At 39.9% G+C, this 27,060-nt stretch overlaps 1 protein-coding gene across 10 annotated transcripts; it reads right to left on the reverse strand.

Annotated features, from left to right (window-relative positions):
- Window positions 1-885: 885 nt before the first annotated feature.
- ZC3HAV1 (zinc finger CCCH-type containing, antiviral 1) lies at window positions 886-26,968 on the reverse strand. 10 transcript variants are annotated; one of them, XM_015290605.4, is made up of 14 exons: window positions 26,647-26,968; window positions 24,051-24,183; window positions 19,566-19,809; window positions 19,347-19,472; window positions 18,924-18,992; window positions 18,255-18,353; window positions 15,717-15,840; window positions 13,230-13,395; window positions 11,081-11,201; window positions 10,447-10,543; window positions 9,967-10,045; window positions 5,512-5,642; window positions 3,352-3,503; window positions 886-2,811 (listed from the first exon to the last, which is right to left on the reverse strand). In XM_015290605.4, the coding sequence occupies exons 1-14, from the start codon at window positions 26,934-26,936 to the stop codon at window positions 2,528-2,530; spliced, it is 2,115 nt and encodes a 704-aa protein (XP_015146091.2). In that variant the 5' UTR covers window positions 26,937-26,968; the 3' UTR covers window positions 886-2,527. The 10 variants fall into 10 exon arrangements, with proteins under 10 accessions (XP_015146091.2, NP_001012956.2, XP_015146086.2 ...); NM_001012938.2 differs by having other exon boundaries at window positions 18,924-19,019; XM_015290600.4 differs by having other exon boundaries at window positions 18,924-19,022.
- Between the last annotated feature and the right edge of the window lie 92 nt (window positions 26,969-27,060).

The raw sequence follows: 27,060 nt of genomic DNA on the forward strand, positions 1-27,060 counted from the left end.
GGTAAGGATATCCTTATCCTTTAGAATAAGGATACCTGAATACTCTTCCTGCATTTTAAAAACAGTTCTGCTGTGACATAGCCATTCTAGGTTTTACTAGGACCTTAAAGCAGTTGCTTACTACATGGAATCTAACCAAACTACCATAGTACTTCATATGAAGGACCACATCTCGGCTCAACATTCATTTGTATGCTGTCAAAGAATCAGACTGTATATTATGAGGCATGATCCAAAAGTAATGTCTCCTCTTTTGTTATGTTGGCCCACAACATTAGAGGTGGATGTTGGTGTATGGCAGTAGAGGCTGAACCTTCCCACCAATATTCTTTTACATGTTGTTGCCATGTGACAGATGGCAGCAGAAGGGCAGTCTGACAAAATGGTGTCCGAGATGGAAGTGGGTATGAAGCAAAGGTGTGTCACTGAATTCCTCCATGCAGAAAAATATTGCACTCACTGACGTTCACTGACATTTGCTGAGCATTTATGGAGACCAAACAGTGGATGTGAGCACAGTGTGGGTGTGGGTGGTGTGTTTTAGCAGTGGAGATAGTGGGTCACCTCTGGTGGTGCAGATTTTACAAGCATGGCATGCAGGCTCTTGCTCATTGCTGGTGAAAATGCATAGATAATACCGGTGACTATACTGAAAAATAGTGTTTCGTAGCTGACAATTTGCTCTATCAAATACTGTGCTCTTTGCATCTGTCGTAGTTTCTATGGAAACAAATAGGAGGTATTACTTTTGGAGTGACCTATGCATTTTTCATACTTATCTGACATCTATACTAAAATGAAAAATTACATCCAGTGGCTAGTTCACTAGGTCTGTTTAATTTTGTCATCTGTTTACATATGGAGACAAATTGCACACAAATAAGATGAAGAGCGACTGAAAACATTTTATTTGCAAACGTGGCAAAATATAGTTCAGTCAAAATGAAAGTGAGAGATTTTGAGAAGAGGTCATACTTCCCTTTTAGTATGTTACTGACTTGTTTTCTATTTAGGTCCAAAACAGTCCTTTCTACACAGTAAGATATCCTAGTTTTAATTATTTCCCCATCCTCTTGGTAACTTTCAAAATTTGAGTACCACATGTGGTTGGCAGGCTCCTGTTCAAGATGCAAATAACTGGGAGGCTATTCATGTTATTGTAAAGCTTATGAGAAAGTGACAATTATTTTGGCCTCACCACATTTCCCTCTCAACAGCTGGACTGCCTGAATAAGACATCTTTCTACAGATTTACTTACAAACTCATCAGTAAAATTCAATAGAAACTATATGACATTTTTCTTTTGGAACACGAAAACGTGTGTAACTCCATAAAATAGGGCTTAACCATCATTTGTAGGGTTGTACTTTGCTGACCAAGACAAAGCAAGTTTATCAAAAAACAGACCTGGAAAAGCAGTATCCAGGACTACCCTGATCACTAGCTCAGTGTAGTGATTAAGAAGAACTATACTTGTCAATGAGTCCACATGCAAACATGCTGTGGGCAACAAAACATACACGAAATACCTCAGGATAGCAGTTCTACCACTGGCCTTTCTTATTTTGGGAAAAATGAAAATTAACGTACACAAATAGGACAGAAAACATCAACATTTCTTAAGATGTTTCTCTTATAGTATAGCATTTGCTAAGTAAGCGTTCACATGAAGAAAAATTAATGGCCACATTCAGTTAAAAGCCTATCTCATTGTGACGTAGCCTTTATCTGTGTACAGCTGTGTTAGCTGCAGCCCAACCACTACATTGTAGTTTAGCTTAATAGCCTTTGACTTTCACAGTTTCACTTCGTCTGTATTTCTGAATAGGTCACTGAGAAAGTGACCACAATTCTGCAAAAATAATTTGATACAACAGCTTCTGGATCCAAACTGCAGCTGCTGTTGTACAGATGAAACTTCTCCACATGAGAACTTAGGACACAAAATTCAACCAATCATTCAGTCATGAAACTAGTACTGGCATTAACAAACAGCATAATGAAAAGTAGTCAAGTCATTCTTACATACACTGACACGTTTAGATTTGTGATAGACAAGAGGATCAAGTACAGTTGTACTCTGCACTGAAAAGGATCATCAGTTCTCCACAAAGCCTTCAGCATTGCAGAACACCATAAGAAACTTGAGAACCATTAATAATGTGAGTTTGCTTAAAAACTACCGTACTGTTTATTTTTCTCTTAACCAAACCTGTTTGTAAAGAGAAATGCTATTTCCAAGAAAATGTGTTTACACTTATCTACCCCCAGAAGTTCTAATATTCAATTTCCTGTCCCACGGTTCTGAGTTTTCTACTACAGCTATCCAAATATCTATGCTTCATTTGGAAGAGAAAAAGGAGAAGGTAAGTCAGTTAGTTTCAACAAATGTAGCATTTGTTTTGCCAACCCTCTTCAATACAGAAATTCTTTGAATTAACATCTCAAAGTATCATATTAAAAAGAAGCATGAAAACATCTGCAGTGCAGAAGATACCATAAGGGACAGAAACAACTCTGATCACTCTAACATACAATGCATTTTTTTTGCACATCTTTATACTCTATTAGATACTCCGGGTAAATTTGATTTTTTTCAAAGATAACAAAAATTGAAGGATTTGCCACGTCATCCACACAACTGTCATAAAACTGAAACCCACCAACAAGCTTTGCTGGAGGACGAACATAGTGCTCCTTGCCTTGAGCATAGTCTCCAACCAATACACGAGCCATGAACATGACGGTTGATTTTCCTGCAGACTGACAGTACCCATGAGAATAGGAAGCATCACTAGCAAAGTAACTTCCTAGAAAACAACAAAGAACACATGGTTAAAAGGGGTGTCTAAAAAATGACAGTGAAAATTGAGCATCTCCTCATTTTTCAGGAGGCATTTAATCCAACTTTCAGGTCTCCTCTTACTCAGCCTATGTAATATCATAAAATAATTCATTTATTTTTACAAGTGAAACAGCTTCACCATAGAATTTCTATTTGGAATTTGTCATTATAGGAATAATATTTTTTTAAAAAAACACACAAAATAAAAACAATATAAGTCTTTGTGTGTTATTATGAGAGGGAGAGACAAGAAAACGTGAAGACTTTCCACAACCATACTGATAGAATGCACACCTTCTAGTCCCCTGCCATGACTAACTGCCCTTTCTCTGTCAAGTTCAAATCATGACCTTTAGAAGATCTCACCTACGGCAACAAGGGCTTTTTCAAATCCCTAAGTTAATTCCCTCAGCACCCTGGGAAAGGGTTTTAAAATTTTAAAACTTCCATCGCCCATGTGGCAGGGGAGTCTAAGGTTTGATACTTAGAGTCACCTCTTACATACCCTTCCCATAGAGATTTCCATTGCTTCCACAAACTCTCCAGTCAAAGTTGTGACTGCAGATGTCTTCCAGGAGGCATCCCATGGTTCCATGGAACAGAAGCCTTTCCTTTACTTCCTTCCCTCCGCTCTGCCTCTTCATCTGCTCCTTTTGCCTAACAGAAAAAAGGCAGTAGCAGAATGAACCAAGGAAGAAAAGGGAGAAAGGGAGAAACAAACAAACAAACAAATAAATAAATGTGCAGGATGTACATGTAAATACCAGCCAGATGAGATTTTCAGCCTACTTTCTCTACTCTCAGCTTGGGAGACATACAACCACAATCTACTGATACCTCTGCCCATAAGATCTGGATAAAAATAGATGAAAGCCAGAATTAAGTAAGCACCAACACTACTACACATCTCAAAGCTTTTGTTCCTCCACAGGCTCCCACTAGTTATACTCTAGTGTCTCCTGTCTGTTCCCACACACTCCTGGATTCTCTGCAGAGTGGAGGTCATGCTAACCTCCAAGACTCCACGCTCCAGTAGTGACTAAAACCTAGATGTAGCTTGTTCTGTGCTCCCCTGGTAAACAGAAACTGCCATATGTGAGGTCAGACATTCTACAAGAGGGCGGGGCTGTGCTGAAATGGGCATTCTGCACACACCTAACATTGCCTGTTATCATCTCTTCTGGTGTAATCCTCTGCCACCTGAGGGAGCTCCTGCCCTCTCAGAGAAATCAGTTCAGCTGAGGAGATGAAACAGAAGGAGATAAACCGACCCTTCTCTCACCACTGAAGAACTTAATAATTTAGAGCCAGTACCAGTGAGCTATGATCAGTACCAGAAGAGGAATCACAATGGGAGACTTAACTATTATCTCCCATTACTGTTGCACAGCATCGCGACTCTCCACAGGTTTTCGGAACCCACTGAAGTAGACAACATAGTAATATTCTTCAGGAAGTTATCAGCTAAAAAGTTTACAGCCAGGTAGAGGGGAGAATAGAGCAATGGACTGAAATTTGTTTACTGACAGCTTTGCAGCTACGTTAAACTCTGTCTGATTAGCATAAACATCTCATTGGAGTAGGGCAAAAAGTACACAGTGAAGTGCCTAAGTTCTGCTAGATGAAAAGTTTTATCAAACTATGAGCTGATAACTTCCTGAATTGAGTCACTTCACAGGTCAAAGTATGAAATTATTGAATACTAGTAAGTATCTGTGCTTTTTTTAATAAACTAGACAATTGTTCTATGCAACAGCTCAGTCTGCTTGAACATTCACTTGAATGTGGTCATTGTCCCTGCTGCCAGCTCTAATCTGTTGGTATGTATCTTGGCATAAGTACTAAGAGTTTGACATCACTGATGCATGTGTCAAAAAACAGAAAGGTGTTCTGCAAGACAGAGATCATTAACTTAAAGCGTAAGGATTCATTCTCAGTGAATACTCGAGCAGATTTACTCAAACTCTTGAATATACCTTAAAAAATCTGACTGGAACAAAGGGGCTCAAGCACACCCCTACCTTTGCCCACTTTCTTTCTCACACTGAATCATACAGACTCATTGGGGTTGGCAGGACCCTGTGTAGGCCACCTGGTCCCACCCCTGCCCAAGCAGAGCCACCCAGAGCAGGGTTCTCAGACCCATATTCAGGCAGCTTCTGAAGATCCCCAAGGAGGAGACTCCACAACCTCTGGACAACCAGTGCTGTCACCCACACAGCATAGAAGTGCTTCCTGATGTTCAGAGGAAACCTCCTGTGCTCCAGTTGGTTCCCATTGCCTCTTGGGACCAACAGGTATTTTGAACAAGTACTTCATATACTGCAATGGATAAACAGTTGTAACGGAATGCACTTGCAGCAGGCAATTACGGTTCTGACAATACACTATTCCACTCCACTTTGGATATCCTCATCCTAACTGTGTCACTTCACATCTTTCTGTCTCCTTCACATTCCAAGGAGTCATGCAGAAGACAGCTCCCCCTGGAGCATCTGTCCCCCTGGACAGTCTTAAACCAATAGGACTTAGCCACTTCATTTCACTCTTGAAACTGCCTCTAAGAAGGAAATACTAGTCATATTAAAGCACAGGTGGCACGTAGATTTACAACATCAGTTCTTAGAAACTCCTTGCCTTTAAGGATGACAAAACAAATACTAACCACTGAAATACTTTCCAGAGGGATGGATTCTGAATCCTGAGTATTTTAATGATGTTACAGCTTTTCATAGTCTGCTCAAACTGCTTCTTTATTTCTTGGTATTCAGAGGATATAGTACTGATCTCCACTTCCTATAAAATATAAACCAAAGCAGAAGACGTGAGGCTTCAGTTAGCTCATATTCCACACAGAAGCCTTTCTGTATATTCTATATATTCAGAATGGCCCTCAAACTACGCTTTTGGAGGCTGATTTAATGCTTTAAACTGTTGCAAATAATGAGGACAAACAATTAATGTGTATATCAGTATGTCACTCCTGCTCTGCAAGAACACCTCACCTCTCTTCAGAAATGACACTGAAAGCGAGGAGGTCAATTAAATATTTATCACCTCCAAGTAGGAGTTGACACTTGTAACCATAAATCCCAATGAAAGAGTAATCTCAAAACGAAAACTTAGACTGATAATAAAATTAAGAACAAAAGATATTTGATAACATTATTACTTGTTACACACATACAGTTTCTGAACATTGTAACTCCGTAACTTTTCAAAGATAAAAGTCGAAAACATTTAAATATAGGTTTAAGAACGATTTAAAAAAGAACTACATTTCTAAGCATAAGAGAGCAATTAAGATTCTAATAGGAATGTTACAGTAAATAGACACTTAAATTCATCTCAGTTAATTTTCCAATTTTGTCTTCCATCTTCTAGAATTGGTACTTATATTGTGTAGACTGAAAATGCCTAATGCTGGCAGACTGATGTCATGCAGTAACACTTCTCATTATTGCTGCTTAAGTCAACTGAAAGTCACCTATAAGACGACGTATTTTAAGATGGAAAGCTGAGGTCATCCTAGGAGGTAACGTGAGATCAACTTTATCTTTCAGTCAAAAGATGCACATTTTAGAAGGCTCAGTTTGGAGAGGAGATAAAATAGGACTTATATTTCACAGCTGCATATATATAAAGCAATGTTTTCCTAGACATCATGTCCGGTTTGAGCACTAAGTACTTACTAAAGAAGAGGCTTATCACAGGAAAGGATTGCAAGGATTAAGAATAAAGTCAGCCGCACAAGGAAGAATTACTTTTCTGAATTTATTAAAAAGTTTTTACAAAGTTGAATGACACGTTGCACGTCTCTCCATACAAGAATATTTTGCAAATCCTGTTTACAATGCAACACAAAATAATTTGGACAAGACAGTACTTATTATCTGCATGCTTTTTAACACAACAGTTCTCCACCGCCTGCAAGATGAAAATAACGTCAATACATTTTAGCACTACATCTGATATGAATACATACGAATTGTTTATGTAGACCACGAAATGTGCTTTTGCTACATAACATCTTTTGCTGGAAAACTGTGAACATCCTGGGTAAAAGAGAGGGTCAGCGACGTGGTACGAGGCTGGTAGCTTAAGACGGGTACTTCAATTATTTTACAATAGTAAAATAGTTTGCCTACAAGCAACAAAGCCAGTTCTATTTTGCATGGAATCTCCACAGAGATTGTCTTCATTTCCTTAAAAAGATGCCAATGAAGAATAACACCACCTTGCTACTGCAAGTTAATGTTTCACAATAGCAGAACTTCTTAAGCTCTTTTCATCTTTAGACTTAAGGAGGAAAATTTAGAGAGGAAAAGCATTTGCAAATCCACAGTCAACGAGTGGAATTTCTTAAGCAGAGAAAGAATCACTGCCCTGACAATAATTTATTATTAGCATATGACTGCACAAGTTCAGTACAAAAGGACATCAAACCTTGATATCTGGTTAACTTAGGCTTTGGAAGCAAAACAACTTCAATTAGTTACACCTACCCAAGTAAAACTAATGTTTAAAAAGTATACGGACAGATTTCTTATGACACATCATCTCCCAACCTTGTTAAAGCACAGCAATCTTCAGTCTTGTCAGGATTCAGCAGCTATATGAATACTAATCCTCTTGACACAAAAGCATATTGCCTTCATCACACACATTTCTCAGTTCCATATTAAAGACAGAATTTAAAACCCAACAAAAAGTTCCAAGATAATACCCATTCTTTCTTTTTTTTTTTTTAATGCCTTTAGAAGTTTACCAACTGCTAACTCCACTCTATCTGTAAAACAAAGACAGAAGGAGACTCGTGCCAATTTTCCAATTGGTGTTTGTTACTAATGTCTAGTAAGCTTTTCATTTACACTACTTTCTACAGAACTATGACTCCACATGATTTACAGATTTAGACACCTCAGCACTCAAAAAAAATAAGCAATGTTAACAACACAGAGCTGCTCTCTTTAAAGAAGGAAAACTTCCTCCCTATCTCATAGGTGTTTGTTCTTATGATTGATCAGTGCAGGGAAGTTAGCTGGGATTAAATGTCAGTGTCTGAAGAGAGGGGAATTCATCAAGTCGTAATTGTCAGATGTTAGGATGCTCACCACATGCATGCAGAATCCCATCCAGTCCCAATATTACCTACTGCAAAAAAACATGCTTAGGTTCCCACAGAAATAACTTAATCTAGCTCAGGTTTTTATTTTTAATACCAAAGAGTACGGTGGGCTTTTTTTAGATACAGAGTTAACTTTTCCTTTTGTATGAAAGGCGCTCAGTTTACAAGGTAAGAGACAGTTTTCTTAGATTCCAACTCAGGGAGCAAAATGAGCTCTAGGAAGCAAGATGACTTTTTTTTCCCCCACACATCCCCACCAGTACCACCAGAGGTACCATGGATCTGCATGTCACGTTCCCAAGCCTCTCACATTCACCTCAGTGACTCCAGAAATACCTAAATGAATGGACTCGACTAAAGTTCACACCAAACATTTCAGAGTAAATAAGGGAAGCAGTAAGTACACACAACTCAGAGACATAAAAGGAACTGAGCTGCCTATCTTCTGATCATTCTTTTGAAACGTTCAAGCTTACATTACTCGGATAAGCTACTAATAAGCAGTTAGCTGTTTCCTTCATTAATTGTGACAGAGCTCAAGGTATTGCAGGTCCAATCTTCAGAAGGTCTGTCTGCCTGGTTCCCACACAAACTCTTACTAGTAAAATCAGCAGGTGCTAGACACCTGAAATTTTCAGAGTCTGGAAAAATAAGGTTTGGTTTTTGTTTTTCTACTAATTGTGAAAAAAACAACTATTTGAAGAAGGGTTATGTATAGAGCAACTGACTTCAATTTTACCTATTGATTTTTCAGCAGAATTCTATTTAGACTAATTTGCTATATCCACGTTGCTAGAAAATAGTACTACATGGAGTAAAGCATAATCCAAGGCAGCCAGAAAAAGGTAGCCAGGGTAAAAAGAAACATCCAGGACAAAACTCAGTAACAGAAGCCAGCCCGAGGAAGCAAAGAAACAGTATTTCTGGTTCTCATGCCACACCAATGCAACAACACTAGGAAAATCAAGTACAAGGAGTAAGAATAACAACGAATCTCTCAGTCAATTGAAAATAGCTAGAACGAATGCTCAGTCTGGAAATATGTTACTTTTGTCCTGCCTTTCATTGTCAGCATGCCTGTGCCAATACAGCTTGATCAGCATCACTCAGGATTGTTTTAAGAGGCAACAAGTGAAAGTCCTCATGCTAAAGCTCATGTACTGTTCCTTAATCAGGGTCAAAACCACTGTATAAAAGAACAAACGTAACACTGAAAAGCATTTTTCTAGCATGCTGTAGGATTGCTCTGTGTTGTTCTTCCTAAGGGACAACCTCTAAATATCATTACAATGACTAATACAGAAAAACTAAGCATTTTTGGTCTTGCTGCACCAAATGTGTACACAGACTTCAGGCTGGCAGATTTGATGTTGTGGTTTTGTTCTCATTCTTTCTTTCTTTTTTTCTTTATTCTTTATGAGATCACTGTGTATGTTTCTAGATATCACTGGCTGCCACTCTTTCCTCTTGGTTTTACTTGAGTCTGTACTCTTCTCAAATTTGTCTTGTCTGTGATAGTACTAGGTGACTTGAAACAGCACACAGAGATTTCCTTAAGTTCCCAGTCAAAACTTTACCCAGCAACAATCACAACAGTATTAATGTTGGATTTTTTTCTGCCTACACAGAAGGAGTTTGATCTCAGCCCAGCTTCTGGTGAAGAAGTTCTACACACTTCATAGAAGCCCCTTGCTTAACTGGTCCATCAAGTTACCAAGGAAAGTCATTAGTACATTGCTGTCTTGAATTTGGTTAGTTTTCTTTTTGCAAAACAGAACAAAACAGATGAAGTTCATGAGAATTTGTCACCTTTCTCTGGACCTCTTAGAAGAGCGTTCAGATCCTTAGCACAATCACCCAAGATACCATTATTATCCTTTTTTAGAATTTACCCTATTTTTTAGTCTCTTTATTTTAGTTTTTTTCTGTTCCTCCTTTTAATCATGATTTCTATCAGAATTTAAAAAAATAAATAAATAAAAAGGAAGATACCTTGTATCCAAAGTCAGGCAGTGCAGATTGATCCCAGTGAGGGGGACAGGCTTGACTTGGAATAGAATCCCTCTGACCTCTTGCAAATGGAGGGAAAAAAAAAAAAAAAAAAAAAAAGAAGGAGGTGTTACTAATTCTAGTCCTGCTATGAATATTCAAATTGGCAGTATCCCCTTTAGCCAACTAATACTTTTAAAAATAAACAAAATAAACCACAAAGACATTGGGAAACTGCTTCATTTCGTATGCTGGGCTATGTATGCTGACATTCAATTGTCACAGTCCTCATTCATTTTCTAATTGAAGATATGGATGTATCTCAGAAATTAGGTGAAGCACCAAGAAGACTGTTCATGATATAATCAAGTGGACATGTTTTCTCCTAGTAACAGATGAACTTTTTTACCAACACATCCAGCTATTTTGCCTTATAATTACTTCTAAAAATCACAAATGAAACAACTGAAGAGCATAATTTACCTTTCCTTTATCTTTTGCACTTCTTCATAAGACACAAACTTCGGTCGCCTGCAGACCTTTCTTTTTGTTTTAGAAGAGGTGTTTATCTGGATCATTTCTACAGAGGAAAAGAGAAAGGGAAAAAATGTAGTAAGTTCAGCAGATGGGAGCATTAATTAACGACAATCATTAACAAAAAAGGCATATTTATTGTCACTTATATCTCCTGAAGAACAGTTGTACAAAGCCTTTGTACTTCTTATTCTTATTCTTGTCTGAAACTGTTATTTAATCTGTGCCTATCTTGCTTGCTGCTCCCTTGTGTAATTCATGCTCTTCAAAAGCTGCTCCAGCAGCACAGAAAGACACCTTATTTTTAAGGGAATTACCTTACTTTACTTTAGATTTACCATGAATTCTTTGAAGACTTTCATCATTTAAATTTCTGCTACAATGCGAGTCTGGACATCATCAATGAGTAAGTGGGAAGGGCACTTTTGCAAGGAATATCTTCAGGCCCATCATTACCTCACTTCCACGAAGTGAATCTGATAACACTAGTAAAGTAAGTCATAGCTTTGAAAAGCTGGGATAGCTTGCAAGTTAATCTTTGTAAAGCAGTTTATCTGTAAATAAGAACATTTAAAGTGAGTACCTTTAAAATTGAGTTGGTAATAATACAAGCCAGCTTGGAATTGTATAGTGGTATCTGGATCTGCCAAATACAAATTCTCAAGTATGTCAGAAGATGGTGAATTCACAATACCCTGTTCTCCCTTCAGGGGAAAAAAAAAAAAAAAAAAAAAAAAAAGAGAGAGAGAGAGAGAAAGAAGAGTAATGAGTAAACACAGACAAAACTGGACCCTAGATAACTAGTTCGGGTAAAGGGAAAGAGGAAGAAAAGTGAAGGATGAAGAGTGGTCCAGTCAAAACTATGGTCTAGTGTGATTACCAAATGCATTACCATACGTGAAAATAGATAATACTAGACATGCATGTACCCCATTTAAATTTCCATTACGAGTATAGTTACTTAATGTACATGCGAATGTAAAATGTTCCATTTAAGCTGCAATTCTTATTATTGAAATAATAATAACAATAAATTGAAAAAATAATAACAATAATGATCTAGCTTCACCAGAAACACCATAGACATAATCTTCATATCTTTAAGCTGGATATTAGGAGGAATTTTTTCACCCAGAGGGTGGTGACACACTGGAACAGGTTGCCCAAGGAGGTTGTGGATGCCCCATCCCTGGAGGCATTCAAGGCCAGTGGCTTTGGGCAGCCTGGTCTGGTGGTTGGCAACCCTGCACATAGCAGGGGGGTTGAAACTAGATGATCTTTGAGGTCTTTTTCAACCCAGGCTACTCTATGATTCCTCTGCCATTCCCATTTTCTCATTCCCTGGATCACTTTTGTGTTCTGCCAAGAAAACCATCTGCACAGCTGCTTAGGAAGAAGAAGAGATGCCTTACTTGTTTTCCTGCATTTCTACGACTTGTACCCCCTCCTTCTGACTCTTATTAATATGGTTAGCATAATCAAGGTCATTTTTGTAAAGTAAACAGCCATTATCTATAAGCGAGCTCCTCACGTATCAGTTGTCTTCCCCCTACGCACTGGCCTTGAACATTTTGGGTGCCAGGCTTAGTTCTTTCCTCCCTTCTGGACTTGAAGGTCCTGGGCACCAGACGAACATTTCCCTCCCTACCAGCCTTGAAGGTCCCAGGCACCCAGCCAAACAGGATGCAGTGACTCAAGCAACAGCACAGGGAAGCACAACAGCACATATGCACTGTTTATAAAACCAAGCAGCTAGAGGTCTGGAGCTGCTGCTGGATAGCAAATCCTGTGATCCTTCATTGGCCTGGGACACCTCTGCACCGTATGAATCCTCCAAGGACTCAGGGAACAACCTCTATTCCTTTACATGTATCCTAAGTTTATGATTTTGTTATATTGCATGCCAAATGTTAAGATTTGACCTGACCTGCAGAAGGTCAAGGTGATTAGAATAAACACTAAATAATTATCAGAGATGCTGATTATAAAATACTGTGCTACGCTAATCAGAAGATCTGGTTATACATTAATCACAAAATTGTGTGAAATAATAAAGCTTTAATTATAACTACAACTTAGCACCCTCACTCTGCCCAGGACCCCTAAAGACACTGCCTGTCCCCATAGCACTGGGTGGCTATTTTTCACATAGATCACTCTCCCAATAAAGATGATTTGTCTACCCAAGGGAAAAGGTGATATTTCCTCTGAGACAGCAATCCTTGCCTCTCCAAGGAATCAGGGCAATGCTTAGAAGATAGGCAAGGCTACATCCTGAGTAATTTAAAAAGCAATGTATCTCAAGCATAATGTGTAGAAGCTGTGTACAACTCCAAAAGTAAGTCTATCTGATGACATCAGCCAGCATGCATCATCAAAAGCAACCTAATCAACTCAAGGTGAAATGAAAGAATTTAGTTTTCTTGCATTCACCAAGAAGGTCTTTGTCAGAAAAGCAGTTCTAGCATCCAGGTACAAGGAGATAGAATTCCTTGTATTGAACCTCACTGCAAGGATAAATGGCACGTTCCCTCCCCTATGCCCCAGACTTAATTTTATCACATCTGTTATGAAAAGCTCTAGCTTCAATGCCTTATTTGACGCTATAATTAAAGCACAAGTATTTACTTAATTAACCTTGTTTGAGTCAAGGCAAGAGAAGAGGCTCCACACATTTCTTCAGGAGTGATTCATAACACACGATGAAGAACATGTACAGGATGTGGACTCACCTGTGTTCCATATTCAGTCCACTGGCCGTGGTCATTCTTCCAATACCAAATCCACTTTGTAGTCAGTACAAATGTGGGGTTTACAACAGACGATGGCGTAGAGAGGCGCCGAATCAAAGAAGAGGAGAGGGTCATTGTCTGGAAATTAATACCCTTATCTGCTGCACTGTAAGAACAAATTCAGAGGTTTATTATAGTTACCAGTATAGATTTTATCCTCTAATCCTCAATTTAAATAGGTGCAATTTTCTTCAGAATAATCTGACTGTATAAACTTAATGAGGCCTGAAACAGGAATATTTTCCACAGTACACATGGAAGCTCAGAAAATTGCTTCCAATGTTCAGAAGCAAACTATGGCCCATGAGGGACTGACTATCTTCTCTAGCACAAGCCAATGACTGACTTTACAGACATGCTACTGGCATAGCACAGCAAAGGATATTTGTACAGTAAATAAATACACATGGCAATTTATCTCCTCTGTTCTTTTGTCTGTGGTAACAGAGGACACAATCACAGCTGTGATCTCTGTATATCATCTCCATTCCTGGAACTACATGGATTTTTATTTCTCAAGGGCTTGAAAAATTAACTCTTTCTCCTCAGGCAGAAAGGCTTTGATAGCAGCCTCATCTGGGAAATGTTACTCGTGATTTGCACTATACAGCAGCAAACCAAAATATCTGCTGCCTTAAGAGGAAAAAGCCAAAATAACAATGTCAAGGCCAAGCCTGCGGTCCCCTACCAATCCAGTCGACTTACAATATGGCTTTCAGAAAGGAGTAAAAGGGAAAATGAATGACCCTAGCATACATTTCCTCCAAATAAAAAAGAAGAAAAGAAAGGAGAAGAAAAGAAAGGAGAAGAAAAGAAAGGAGAAGAAAAGAAAGGAGAAGAAAAGAAAGGAGAAGAAAAGAAAGGAGAAGAAAAGAAAGGAGAAGAAAAGAAAGGAGAAGAAAAGAAAGGAGAAGAAAAGAAAGGAGAAGAAAAGAAAGGAGAAGAAAAGAAAGGAGAAGAAAAGAAAGGAGAAGAAAAGAAAGGAGAAGAAAAGAAAGGAGAAGAAAAGAAAGGAGAAGAAAAGAAAGGAGAAGAAAAGAAAGGAGAAGAAAAGAAAGGAGAAGAAAAGAAAGGAGAAGAAAAGAAAGGAGAAGAAAAGAAAGGAGAAGAAAAGAAAGGAGAAGAAAAGAAAGGAGAAGAAAAGAAAGGAGAAGAAAAGAAAGGAGAAGAAAAGAAAGGAGAAGAAAAGAAAGGAGAAGAAAAGAAAGGAGAAGAAAAGAAAGGAGAAGAAAAGAAAGGAGAAGAAAAGAAAGGAGAAGAAAAGAAAGGAGAAGAAAAGAAAGGAGAAGAAAAGAAAGGAGAAGAAAAGAAAGGAGAAGAAAAGAAAGGAGAAGAAAAGAAAGGAGAAGAAAAGAAAGGAGAAGAAAAGAAAGGAGAAGAAAAGAAAGGAGAAGAAAAGAAAGGAGAAGAAAAGAAAGGAGAAGAAAAGAAAGGAGAAGAAAAGAAAGGAGAAGAAAAGAAAGGAGAAGAAAAGAAAGGAGAAGAAAAGAAAGGAGAAGAAAAGAAAGGAGAAGAAAAGAAAGGAGAAGAAAAGAAAGGAGAAGAAAAGAAAGGAGAAGAAAAGAAAGGAGAAGAAAAGAAAGGAGAAGAAAAGAAAGGAGAAGAAAAGAAAGGAGAAGAAAAGAAAGGAGAAGAAAAGAAAGGAGAAGAAAAGAAAGGAGAAGAAAAGAAAGGAGAAGAAAAGAAAGGAGAAGAAAAGAAAGGAGAAGAAAAGAAAGGAGAAGAAAAGAAAGGAGAAGAAAAGAAAGGAGAAGAAAAGAAAGGAGAAGAAAAGAAAGGAGAAGAAAAGAAAGGAGAAGAAAAGAAAGGAGAAGAAAAGAAAGGAGAAGAAAAGAAAGGAGAAGAAAAGAAAGGAGAAGAAAAGAAAGGAGAAGAAAAGAAAGGAGAAGAAAAGAAAGGAGAAGAAAAGAAAGGAGAAGAAAAGAAAGGAGAAGAAAAGAAAGGAGAAGAAAAGAAAGGAGAAGAAAAGAAAGGAGAAGAAAAGAAAGGAGAAGAAAAGAAAGGAGAAGAAAAGAAAGGAGAAGAAAAGAAAGGAGAAGAAAAGAAAGGAGAAGAAAAGAAAGGAGAAGAAAAGAAAGGAGAAGAAAAGAAAGGAGAAGAAAAGAAAGGAGAAGAAAAAAAGAAAAAAAGAAAAAAAGGCTGCTTGCATAAGGGGTCTTTCATAAAAGTTTTCTAGGCACGTTCTAGATACTAGCTGTTTTAGGAGAAGAACAGCCATAGAGAAAGATTAGCTCCAAACTGCCGTTAAGAGACCTAACTATAAATCATTTAGAATAAATTAAAATAGTATTTTGTACATCCTCACAGATTATGAGAAGCTCACAAATTAGAAGTTATGGAAGTCAGAGATCTCTTAGAAGAAATCAGGAGTTTTCTATCAGAGGCTCAAACACAGCACTTTAAGGAAGCAGTCTGCCATCAGTATACCTGCTGTTTTTTGGGTCACAATAGGCTTTTTCAATTTCTTCCATCATGGAAAGGTCATTCCAGGTGATCCCATTATATACTTGCCATCTATATGGCAAATGGTAATGAACTGATGTGCATTTCTCTGTAACAAGATCAGACATAGTTAAGAGCTCTGCAATCACAGAGAGCAAGACAAGATGAGAAAAAAAGAACACTTTTTTTTTTTTACACTCTTTGGTATGAGCATTAAAGACAGATCACTGTAACTAGAAATGTGTTGGAACAATAGAGGTTTTGTGTTTCTCTGGTCTCATCTAGGAAAGCAACGTAAGCACTCATACTGTCCAGCTGTACTTCCCTTTGCTGAGACACTGCCTTGGCAGCTAGGAAAGCAGTGTCACAGACAGCAAGTTTGTGCTTATGCGTCACATTATCATGTTTCTCAGCTGTAAAAAGTCAAGTCTACAGGTCACACAAACATTAGCACTCCAATACAGTTGCTTCCCATTCCATTCTCACAGCTCCTTAGAGATGATGGACTGATAAACAAAATGGATTGATAAAGGCCTGAGCGTTTTCTTCAGGTTCACCTCAATTAATGAGTAATGAATAAAGGGCTGCAATACTCTCAAGAACATCCTGCAAGAGAGACTTTATATTCATCCCTGAACAGGCAGCACTCTGCCCTACCTACCAGACTGCTAGGGACTGTTGGAATTCATAAAATCATAGAATAGCCTGGGTTGAAAAAGACCTCAAGGATCATCTAGTTTCAACCCCCCTCTATATGCAGGGTTGCCAACACTAGACGAGGCTGTCCAGAGCCACATCCAGCCTGGTCTTGAATGCCTCCAGGGACAGGGCATCCTCAGCCTCCTTACCTGTTCCAGCCTCCACCACCCTCTGAATGAAAAACTTCCTCCTAATATCTAAACTAAATCTCCTGTCTTAGTTTAATACCATTCCCCCTTGTCCTATCACTATCAACCCATGTAAATTGCTGCTTTGCTTCTCAGAAAATGGAAATGCAACAACTTCAGTTGCCTTGCATGCAAGACCTGCAGCAGTGTTACACATACCTTTACACAGAACGAGGAAGACTTCTATTTTTCCTTAAGTCATCTATGCTTTCAACGCATTTATGTCTGCACATTTTAGCTCTTAACATCCCTGCACGAGCACATGCCTCCCTTCCCTCCAGACCTCCCTGTCAAAGTAGCTGCTGTATACTCCACATCTGAGCATGGACCAAGCCTCTTATTCACAACTTTTGAGCCAAACATGGTATGGCCAAACTCACTAACTCTCCAAGCTATTTGAGTTTTGCTATTTGATAGTCACAGTAGAGTTGCTTTGAGCCTGGGTGCACCAGTCACACTATGCAAGTCCGAAAGTTCATAACCTTGAAAGCTAAGTTTCATCCTAAAGAAGCAGAGAGAGCCTGAGACATGTGACACAAGACTGGGGTAGCTGCTGCACAGAACCAAAAAAATTCATCATTCTTTTCCCTTAATGTTTCTGACCCCAGAACATACAGAAACTAATCACAGTTATGAAGAAGAAACTGCAATTCACGCCTTTCTTCCTTTTTTCATTTTTTCTGTTGATAGGGATGAATATATCCTTTCTTGAGAGCATTTTGCTTAAATTAACTTAAAAACCTTTAGACAAAACTACACTTGGTCTGTGTTGGCCAGATTTCATTATTATGGTTCACAAAATACCCACAAAATATACAATTTATTTTTAAAGTACCGCCTCTCTTCCAAGCAATAGGGAAGAAAAGGTATTATAAAAGCCCTACAGCGGCAAAGAGTATTTTACTCATCTCATTGAGAAAAGGATCTTCTGAAGGGAGAACTGCACATTTACAAGAAATCAAACGCACTACAGAAATACTAAATGCATACAAGTATCTGAGACCAAACAATTATCAGGCAACTTACTATCCACTTTCTAAGTGAACAGTGAACACATTTTGACCAAGACGAGGTGGTCTTGGTCAAAGGGAGTAGAAAGGGAGTAGAACTTCAGAAATTGACTGGACAAGTTGACTACAAGAAAAAATTCAATGATACCTCTTCAAAACTAAGGAAACCTAAGTCACTTGAGGGTTAAGAGACTGTTCTGGGACAGTCTCTTGAGTACAAATGCTTATATTCTCCATTGACCCTTTTTATTGGCCACAGACACAGACAGAGGATGGATGAGAACCATCTTCAGCTTAGCTGGTATAACTACTGTGTTTTCTTAACACTCTGTAACATCCCTTTTTAAAGTACTTAATGGAGAAGGAATGTGCCTATTATCAGATGTACACAGGATACAACAGGAACAAAGGAGAGGAGAGAGGGTTTATGTGTATCCACCTGACTTCACTCTGATAATGTTTGCAGTTTTCACGGGATTTGTTAGTGACTTACAAAGCAAACAAATGAGAAGACACAATCACCACTGCCAATCCTGAGATGCTGACACTCCACATGCCACCACTACTCTGAGTGGGCAGCACCTCTGCAGGTAATGCGCTCCAAAGATACTTCATGTAAGGCTTACCATTATGTTTGCAGTACTTCCAGACATTGAACAAGCATATCTCATCAGACTTATCTTTATTGTCCTTTGAAGAGTTCACAGAGGAATCATCTTTTTTACCTACAACAAGAAACACATCAGTCCTTTCACCCTTCTGAAAATACAACTCCAAAAGAAAGGTATTGCATTTACCATTTCATCCCACCATTAACAAGAAGTTGACTGTAGTAGCCAAGTTAGACATATCCTGAAAGTGCTTATCTCAGTAGTAAGAGTTAGGACTTTGAAGCCAACGATCTTCTGTCCAGAAGGGTAAGAGATTTAAGCATTCCTATTCACATTCCAGAATGTATATCAACTTAACTGACAAAGCTATATCCATTCTCTGGGAACAGAAGGTAAGGAAAATTTTTCACACACCTACAGTAATATGTCCTTCCTAGGAAGGAAGCAATGAGTCCAGAACAGTATCAGAGATCAGTCTCAGACTGCTCCCCATATAGCACACACATACTATGCTGCTCAGTGCTTGGGCAGAAATCTCAATATTCCCTTGAAGGCTGATACTCTGACTTTCAACATATGGTAGAGTAAGCTCCTTTCCCATCTCCAGAGGAACAGTAGGACTGTATATGAAATCAAATTCTAATTAGAACCACTGATTTAAAGATGGAGGGTCAGAAACCATACCTTCAACTTTACTTCTGGTGCCTGTTAGAAACTCACGTTCGCTCTGATGAGTTTTGTTGCTGCTGCGATCTGCATGAGAAGGCTGACTGAATAGCACTGCTGGACCAGAACATCAGTTAGCATGCAATACCTCAATTTGTGTGTTGATGATTATGCCCATCGCACATCATTTTACAGGGCACTCCACTGCTGACAGATCAGCAGTAACAGTTACAAATCCCAGATAGTCATAATTATAAACAGCCACCCAGTAGCAATGTTGCATGCAATAGGAATGCAGCTCTCCCTCCCACGTGACTTAGCCAAGACTCCATTCCTGAAGGCAGATCAACAGCAAAAGGAAAAAAAAAAATGCATCTGTTGCAAGAGGGAAAAATAGGAAAGCTGATTCCATGTGGAAGAAGTTGGTACTTATTTAGTTACCTTCTGAAGGTGGTGCATGCACTGTGGAGACCTCAGGTGTTTCAAAAGATGGCTTCTGTTCTTTGCTACTTTTATTTGTTCGGTCTTCCTCTGAAGTTTGCCTTGGTTTGTAGGAAGGACCATTAGCTGTGATTTAAGGGGAAAAAAAAACAACAACACAGGCTTCTACCTCTGTCAAACTCAAAATTCAACTTAAACCTACTTTTTCTTACAACTTACGTTTTTCCCTCTTGTGGAGCTCCACATGTTTATGATCATATACTTTCTGGATGTTTGAAGCCATCTTCTCATCAATGCCTCCATTTTTCAACAATCTCAGTGCACAGGAATCCAAAAAATTATGGGACTTCTTGCATGGAAAAAATTTACATCCACCATGGAGAAAGTATCGGCAAATATGAAGCTTGTTGCAGTCGTCTCGCTGGCTGCAGGTATTAACCCTGTTGTTGTAAAATTGGCAGGCCTAGAAGCAAGCAGGATAGATACAATATAAGACAGAAAAATGTATTATAATCCATTTTTTTTTATTTGTTCTCCACAAGCACAGCCTCCATGGCAGAAAAACTGTGACTAAAACATACACATTCTCTGTGACTACAGTAATCTGACCACGTTTCTTGCAGAGAAGAGCAGCCATGAGAGTGAATTTGTGCACAGTTTCGCCCAAGGAAAAAAAACTGAAGAGCCAATCCAAAAAGCACTAATTTTTGGCATTCCTGAGCAGGACAGTTACGTAATAGCTTACCAGTTGAGTTACTCCATTTAAAAACAAATAAATAAAGAACAAAGACCAAGCTTCGCCATACAAATATGTATACAGGGTCAAACAAGGTGGTATTTCACTGAGCTAAAACTGCCATTCTGTAAAGACTGCACTTCTAAAAAAGGATAAGTACACTCTAAGATTAGAGATTTATATATTTAAGCTTAGCTGCATCACAAAACATTACTGGGGTGCTACAATACATATTGGCTGTAGGTGTGGAGGTGCTGGCAGCAAGGGGGGCCACAGAAGAGACCTCTCTGGGAAGAAGCTAGGGGCTGCCCAATGCCAGACACAGATGGTTTCAATGGACCAACCACAGGACACAGCTGAAGCCAAGCTAGTGACAATTCTGGGAAAACGTATTTAAGAAGTGGCAGAATGCAACACTGTGAGAAATGATCCCAGAGACAACAATGTCAAGAGAAGGAGGAGCCACAGCAGGCCAGAGCAGAGATTCCCCTGCATCCTGAAGAGATCACACTGAGTCAGGGGAAAGCGTGAAGAGGCAGGAGTGGCAGAGGACTGTTATGGCCTAACCCCACAACCCTCATCCTCATGCACTGCTTGGGACAGAGATTCAAAGAGACAGGGAGACCGGAAACAAAGGAGTTGGGTCTGGGTGAAAGGATAGGGAGCATGCTGTTTTAGTTTCATCTTCATCAGCATCAACTAGCAACACGTTAGATTAATACTCCCCAAGGTAAGTTTGACATGCCCATGACAGTAACAGGTAAGAGATCTCTCTACATTTATCTTGATCTACGAGCTTTTAAGCTTTTTCATGTTATTTTTCTCATCTTCTTGAGCAGAACAAGAGAGTGGCTGGCAGGACACACGGTCAAGGTCAACACACTACACAATATTAAAAATGCTTGTATGCTGTTGCTGGCTATGCTGTTCTTATGTCCAGGTTTGCTACAGACAAATACTAATTGATCTTGCTTAACATATTTAATTTACAAATGAAACAGGCCTCTGCTCTGGCTACAGCTGTCTTCCCCAGTCAAAGCACACATCTGGCAGCGCAGAAGGGACTCTTCAACTCCCATGTTGTTTCATTCTGGTAATGAAGTCCTATATTGATGAATATCTGTTAAATGTTTTCAAGTTTCATTTAATTGCTGTAAGGTCTATAATAAGGATAAAATTGCATAGGATGTTCACAGAATCACAATGTGGATGAGGTTGAAAGGACCTCGAGGTCCATCTGGCCCAACCTCTGCTCAAGCAGAGCTACCAGAGGAGGATCCTTACACTCATGTGTAGACAGCTTTTGAAGATCCCCAAGGAGACTCTACAGCACAGAAATGCGTTCTGGTGTTCAGAGACAGCCTCTTGTGCTCCAGTTTGTGTTCACTGCCTCTGCTCCTGGCAATGGACGCCTGAAAAGAGTCTGTTTCCATTCTATGTGCATCTTCCCTTCAGGTGTTTGTAAGCAATGATGAGATTGCCCTGGGTCAACTCTTCTCCAGGCTGATCAGGTCTAGCTTTCTCGGCCTCTGCTCACAGGAGAGATGCTCAAGTCCCTTCCCCAGTTTCATAATTCTTCGCTGAACTTCTTCCAGTACCTCCATCTCTCTCTTGTACAGGGAAAACAAATTCTGAATCTGTTTTTAGCTTACGTATCCATCACTGCAGTGGCCCACAGTGGAAGACACTGTAAAGAGGAGACAGTGACTTCATACAAACCTATGCAACATTTACCTGCGGGCATTGGCTGTAGAGGCTCATCTGTTACTGTTAAGCAGCAGCCATTCAGCAGGAGTGCAAGCCATGGCAGTTGACTGCCTTTAACGATACAACTTGTACATAGAGTTTCTAAGAGCATGCTCCATGGAGACGGATAACAGCATAATGCCTGTTCAGGGAACCTTGGTGTATGGTGGCAGTCAGGGGAAGTCCCTGATGACTGGAAAAAAGGCAATGTCACAAATATTTTAAGAAGGGTAGAAGGGATGACCCAGGGAACTACTGACCTGTCAGCCTCACCTCTGTTCTGTGATCCTCCCCTGCACAGATCCTCCTGGAAGCTGTGCTAAGGCACATGGAAGACAGGGAGGTGACACAAGACAAGTAGAATGATTTCACCATGAAAAAGTCCTGCCTGACCAACCTAGTGGCCTAGTATTTTGGAAAAACACTATGAAGATGTAAAGAACGGCAAGAGTGTTGAACCTCAGTGTGGATTGGGATTCTGCTTTGTCTGATGCTGTACTTTAGTTGGTTCCCACAGCACCAGAAGGGACACATAAGATCTGTTCTTCTTATAACCATCACAATGAACTCTAAAACCAGAAGAAAGTATTGTCCTAACTACATAGGGAATGCGCTATTCAGCTGCAGCAGGAAAGCAAACTACCCCCTGCATTTGCCAGAAAAAGAAGAGACTGAGAGAGGGTGAAGGAAAATATAAGAAAATCCTGATTCTGGACTACATCCTAGTTCAGACCACAGAAGAAAAAAATATTCCTTTTACTTGAGGATTTTTGTTTATCAGCACGCACAGACCCAGTTAGAATTTCTAAACAAGAACAGCAAAGTAGGCTTTTACACCCTCACCCCAGCTCTTGGGTTTATAAATGGCCTGCAACAGCATTTTCTACTGCCTGCACTATTTCACTCCATAACAGAAGTTACAGTGCTCTGCTGGAAGGGCCAATTAATGATGTTCACAAGCATTGAGATCTGAGCAGATAGTTTATGAGTAGTAGTAGCTATCATTGACTGGTACTATTTGCTCATTTATTACTACCTGGGAGTAACTAAACAAGAGACACATAGGTTTTAGATGCAGCTGAGATAGATGAAGATTATTACTCCTCGCTCATCACCACTACGCTCCTAAAATGTGCCAGCAAAACATAGTTTAAAACACTACAAAAAATGCTCTATTCTCTTGAAGTCCATTACTGTCACAGCAGAAAGAAAGAAAATAATAGAACTGTTAGGCTAAAGATCTGTGGAGACTATAACTTCCAAAAAACTACAGCAACAGGCAGTACTCTGCTCTTTTGTTAACCAGTAACAGCTGTACGCAAAATAAGATACACTTGGCTTTGAAACAGTACCTTGATGGCACTATCACCAAGGAGATTGGATTGTTCAGTCAAACTTAACAAAAATCAATTAATTGCATAAAAACCAAATAAAGCTCTGTAGGAAATTTATGTACAAAAGCCTCAGTGCACTTTGGAAGGGGTGGATTTTACACAAAACTGACTACTGTCAGTTGGTCATTTTCTCATGAATTTTTCTCATGCCTGTGAGCATCAAAATATGTAGGTTGGACACAGAAAGGGGCACTTACTTCCCAGCCTCTATTATCTCTTGGCTAAGAGCCAACAATTTGCTTTGTTGACTGTTTTTTGTAAGACCTTTTATACTGTCTAAGCATGTATGATGATTGTGAACTTTGACCTCCATCTTCCTTACTCACCATCTGTAGATCTCTGGTGAGGTTGCTTACATTTTTTGTTTGCTTGTTTTGAGCAACTCACTGGCTGTGCTGCTGGGCTAACAGGAACAAGAATAACACTCAGAAGAGGCTGGAACTTTGCTGTCAACTTCCTGCTCTTGTCTGCTGACAACACATGACATGTCCTTACCTAAGTGTAGGCCTTCTGGTTTTTAAGCAGACAATGTGCTCCTTGATATTTAATATTATTATTTCTGTCATGGTTTTGGGGGTTGTCTTTTTTTTTTTTTTCTTTTTTTCACATTTATAGTTATCAGTATATGGCAAGTATATTTACAAGTCTTACACTATATTATTTCTTCTGATGGTTTCACACACAGCCATTCCCATTCATAGTTAATTCAAGCTAACCTTAATATTTCTGATTAACTTAAAAGCTTGAAATTAATATTAGTTCCCTGTCTTCTTTCTTGCCCTTTCCCATTCTATATAAACAAAAGCTTAAGAAATCAGTACAACTCACATCAGGAAGGAGGAAAGGGTCATTTTGGAGAAGCAGGATTCGCAGCTCATTCTCACTTAGGCCAGACAACTCATGAGTCTTCAGAACTTTTTTGTTCTCAGCACTGGTGATGTCATGAGAGTATTTGCAAACTCTGCAAGAAAATGGACAGCAACTCCTAAGCAACAGTTTACTCCTTCAGTCAAGTTGATTTAAAGAGCCTCAGATAACGTGGAACTTCAGAAAAAACACGGAGAGAAAGGCACTTTGGCAAAAGTCTCTGTGAACAAGTAAATTGTCTCTGTCACTAAATTAGCTGGATTATGAAATAAGCAGCATAATCACTGTGAAATACAGTTGTGTTATTATACCAATTTTAAACATAAATGTAGCTAGACCAATTATCAGAAAGCACAGACTCAAAATCACTTCTGTATGTGGCAGGCCAAATCATACAACCTGAACAGCTGGAGAGAATGCCCATTTTAGAGGATATATATCAACAACAGTGGAAGTAGCAATGGCCTCAATTTTATGCATGCAAGAGGTTGCTGTCCTAGAGGTGGTACGTGAAGAATGCTGCAGCAGTTTGAGAGCCCCAAACAAAGAGATAATGAAGCTGAACACAACACAATATCTTTGCTGTCTGGAAAGTTAAAAAAAAAAATTAAAAACAGGATCCACAGAAGTTAATGAACTCCAAATTTTGGACAAAGATGATTAAACAGCACTAGTAAAAATGTTGGTGCCACTTGCTAACCCATGACAGACCTGTTAAGTGAGTAGGAATTACAAAGAGAGGGAGATTATAATTTCTTTGCATCTCTTTGAAAATATATTTCAGTGTCATTGATAGGAGGAGAAACATGGTCTCTATATACAAAAACGTGGTAAAGTAGTTTCCTAACTTCTCACTCTTCAAAAGCATGATTTGATATAGCATTACCACTAGGTATACTTAGTAAAAGTACCTGTTACTCTGTCAGACTCGCATGTCTGCTCTGTTTATCCTGTTAGCCCCTAGTTAACTACTGAAATGTCTGATACCATTTTACTTCATGCTGTGTTTGAAGCCATCCATCTGCAACAGACTTTTATGCAGATGTTTCACCGCTGCTCCCACGTGTCATATGCACTGCTTTGTAAGAAAATAAATAAAAATACAAGGTATGAAGGGCAGAAATATACTATTTTTGGTCTGGAGAAGTGGTTTTCTAAGGATACTGGATTCTGCAGCCACTTGATTAATGGCTATGAAGGTAGTGGAACTGCAGATTACCCCAAGGCGAGAGCCACCCACAGCTTTCCCTCACAGTTAGCGTCAGACTCCACCAATGGTCACGCTGTGATCTATGTCACCTGCATGTATATTTCTAAGTCAAAGGTTGAAATAGTCTACAAATACAGTGATGAATAATCAACTGTGTTAAGTAATACATTTAGAAAAAAAGAACGAGTGAAAAGCTACTAGACAGATATGAGTTAAAGAAAAGGTTTGACTAAAACTCCTGATACCTCTGAACAGGAAGACTCCAGTATAGACGAATTTCTCCCCAACAAAAGAGGATGCAAGATCTAGAAGCAAGCCTCGATTCTTTCCTATCAATTAAAAACTATCTTGTTTTGATCCATGTGGTCCACTCTTTTTGTTCCCTCGTTTTAACCGATCTCCCTTCTTTCCATAAATACACCCTGAAAGTCATTTTCTTCTGTTTATCTGCTATTGATACACAAAAGCAATGTTACATGCACAGCACTACTGAGAGGGCAGAACAGCTCATCGTTCCAGCATTACAAAGGAAATCACTACACTTTTTAGTTCACCCAGTGGTAAGCCAACATACTTATTTCTAGCCACAAATCCTATGTAACCGTATCTTACTGAGTCAGCAAAGCAGGAGAAGATAATTTTATCATAGAATCATAGAACGGCCTGGGTTGAAAAAGATCATCATGATCATCTAGTTTCAGCCCCGCCACCACAGGCAGGGTCACCAACCACTAGACCAGGCCACCCAGAGCCACATCCAGCCTGGAATCTGTTATTTTACTTGTACCATTTGGAGACACACAAGGTCCTTCCCCTCCAGCTTCTTCAGATCTGAGGAACTACTCGGTGGGGGCAGAACAAGAAGAGGCCTGGCGCAGCACCAGGCAGCACAGTGAGATGCTGGTCACAGGGGCGTGGTAGGAAAGTCTGCAGGAGATCGCTGTTTGCTGCAGATTCTTTGTCAAAACGCATCTGATTTTCATTTCTGCATCTGTGTTTTTTTTTTCCCCTGACTTTAATTTCTTTTTGTAATTGGAGCCACCTTCAGTTAGCCTGGAAAAAAAATGTTCCCATAAAGGCCGTGCGGCCAATCCTTCCTTCAGTAAGACAGAACACAGAGAGCAATGCCAATGGAAAGTAGGTACTGGCCCCTACAGATGTGTCTGCGAGAGGCACAGTGACTTTCTGTCAACATCAAGCGCTCCTAACTATCGAGATTAACAACAGATGGCACGCAAACGCTTGGCTTTTTCCTTCGGAAAGAAACATTTCTGAGTTATTCCCGCGATGGCGGGGAGAGGCCCGCGGGAGGCACCGCCACCGCCCTGCCGCCCGCCGCCGGCTCACCTGTGGCGCAGACTGCACCTGCCCATGAGGTGCAGCTTGCAGAGGTGCAGGCGCTCGCAGCCCTCGCACTGCTTGCGCATACAGATCCGCACAGCCGTCAGGGCCAGCACCTCCGGCGCTCCCCCGGCGCCCGTCAGCAGCAGGAAGCGCTCGGGACCCGCCGCCTGCAGCGTCTCCTGCAGCTGCTGCGCCGAGAGGCCGACGTGCTGCTGGAGTTCCGCGAGCCCCAGCCTCCCGCCCTCGGCGCAGAGGGTCTTGGTGAGGAAGCTGCACACCACCGGATCGCCCATTGCCGCTCCTCAGCCTCAGCCTGCCTCAGAGCGGCGGGGCGGGGCGGGACGGGACGGGACTAGACGCGGCCGGAATCGAAACTGAAGGCGCGGGGCGGAGCGGTCGAGGGGCGCGGAGCCGCCT

The sequence above is a fragment of the Gallus gallus genome, chromosome 1, assembly GCF_016699485.2.
Source record: "Gallus gallus isolate bGalGal1 chromosome 1, bGalGal1.mat.broiler.GRCg7b, whole genome shotgun sequence".
Classification (NCBI taxonomy): Eukaryota; Metazoa; Chordata; class Aves; order Galliformes; family Phasianidae; genus Gallus; species Gallus gallus.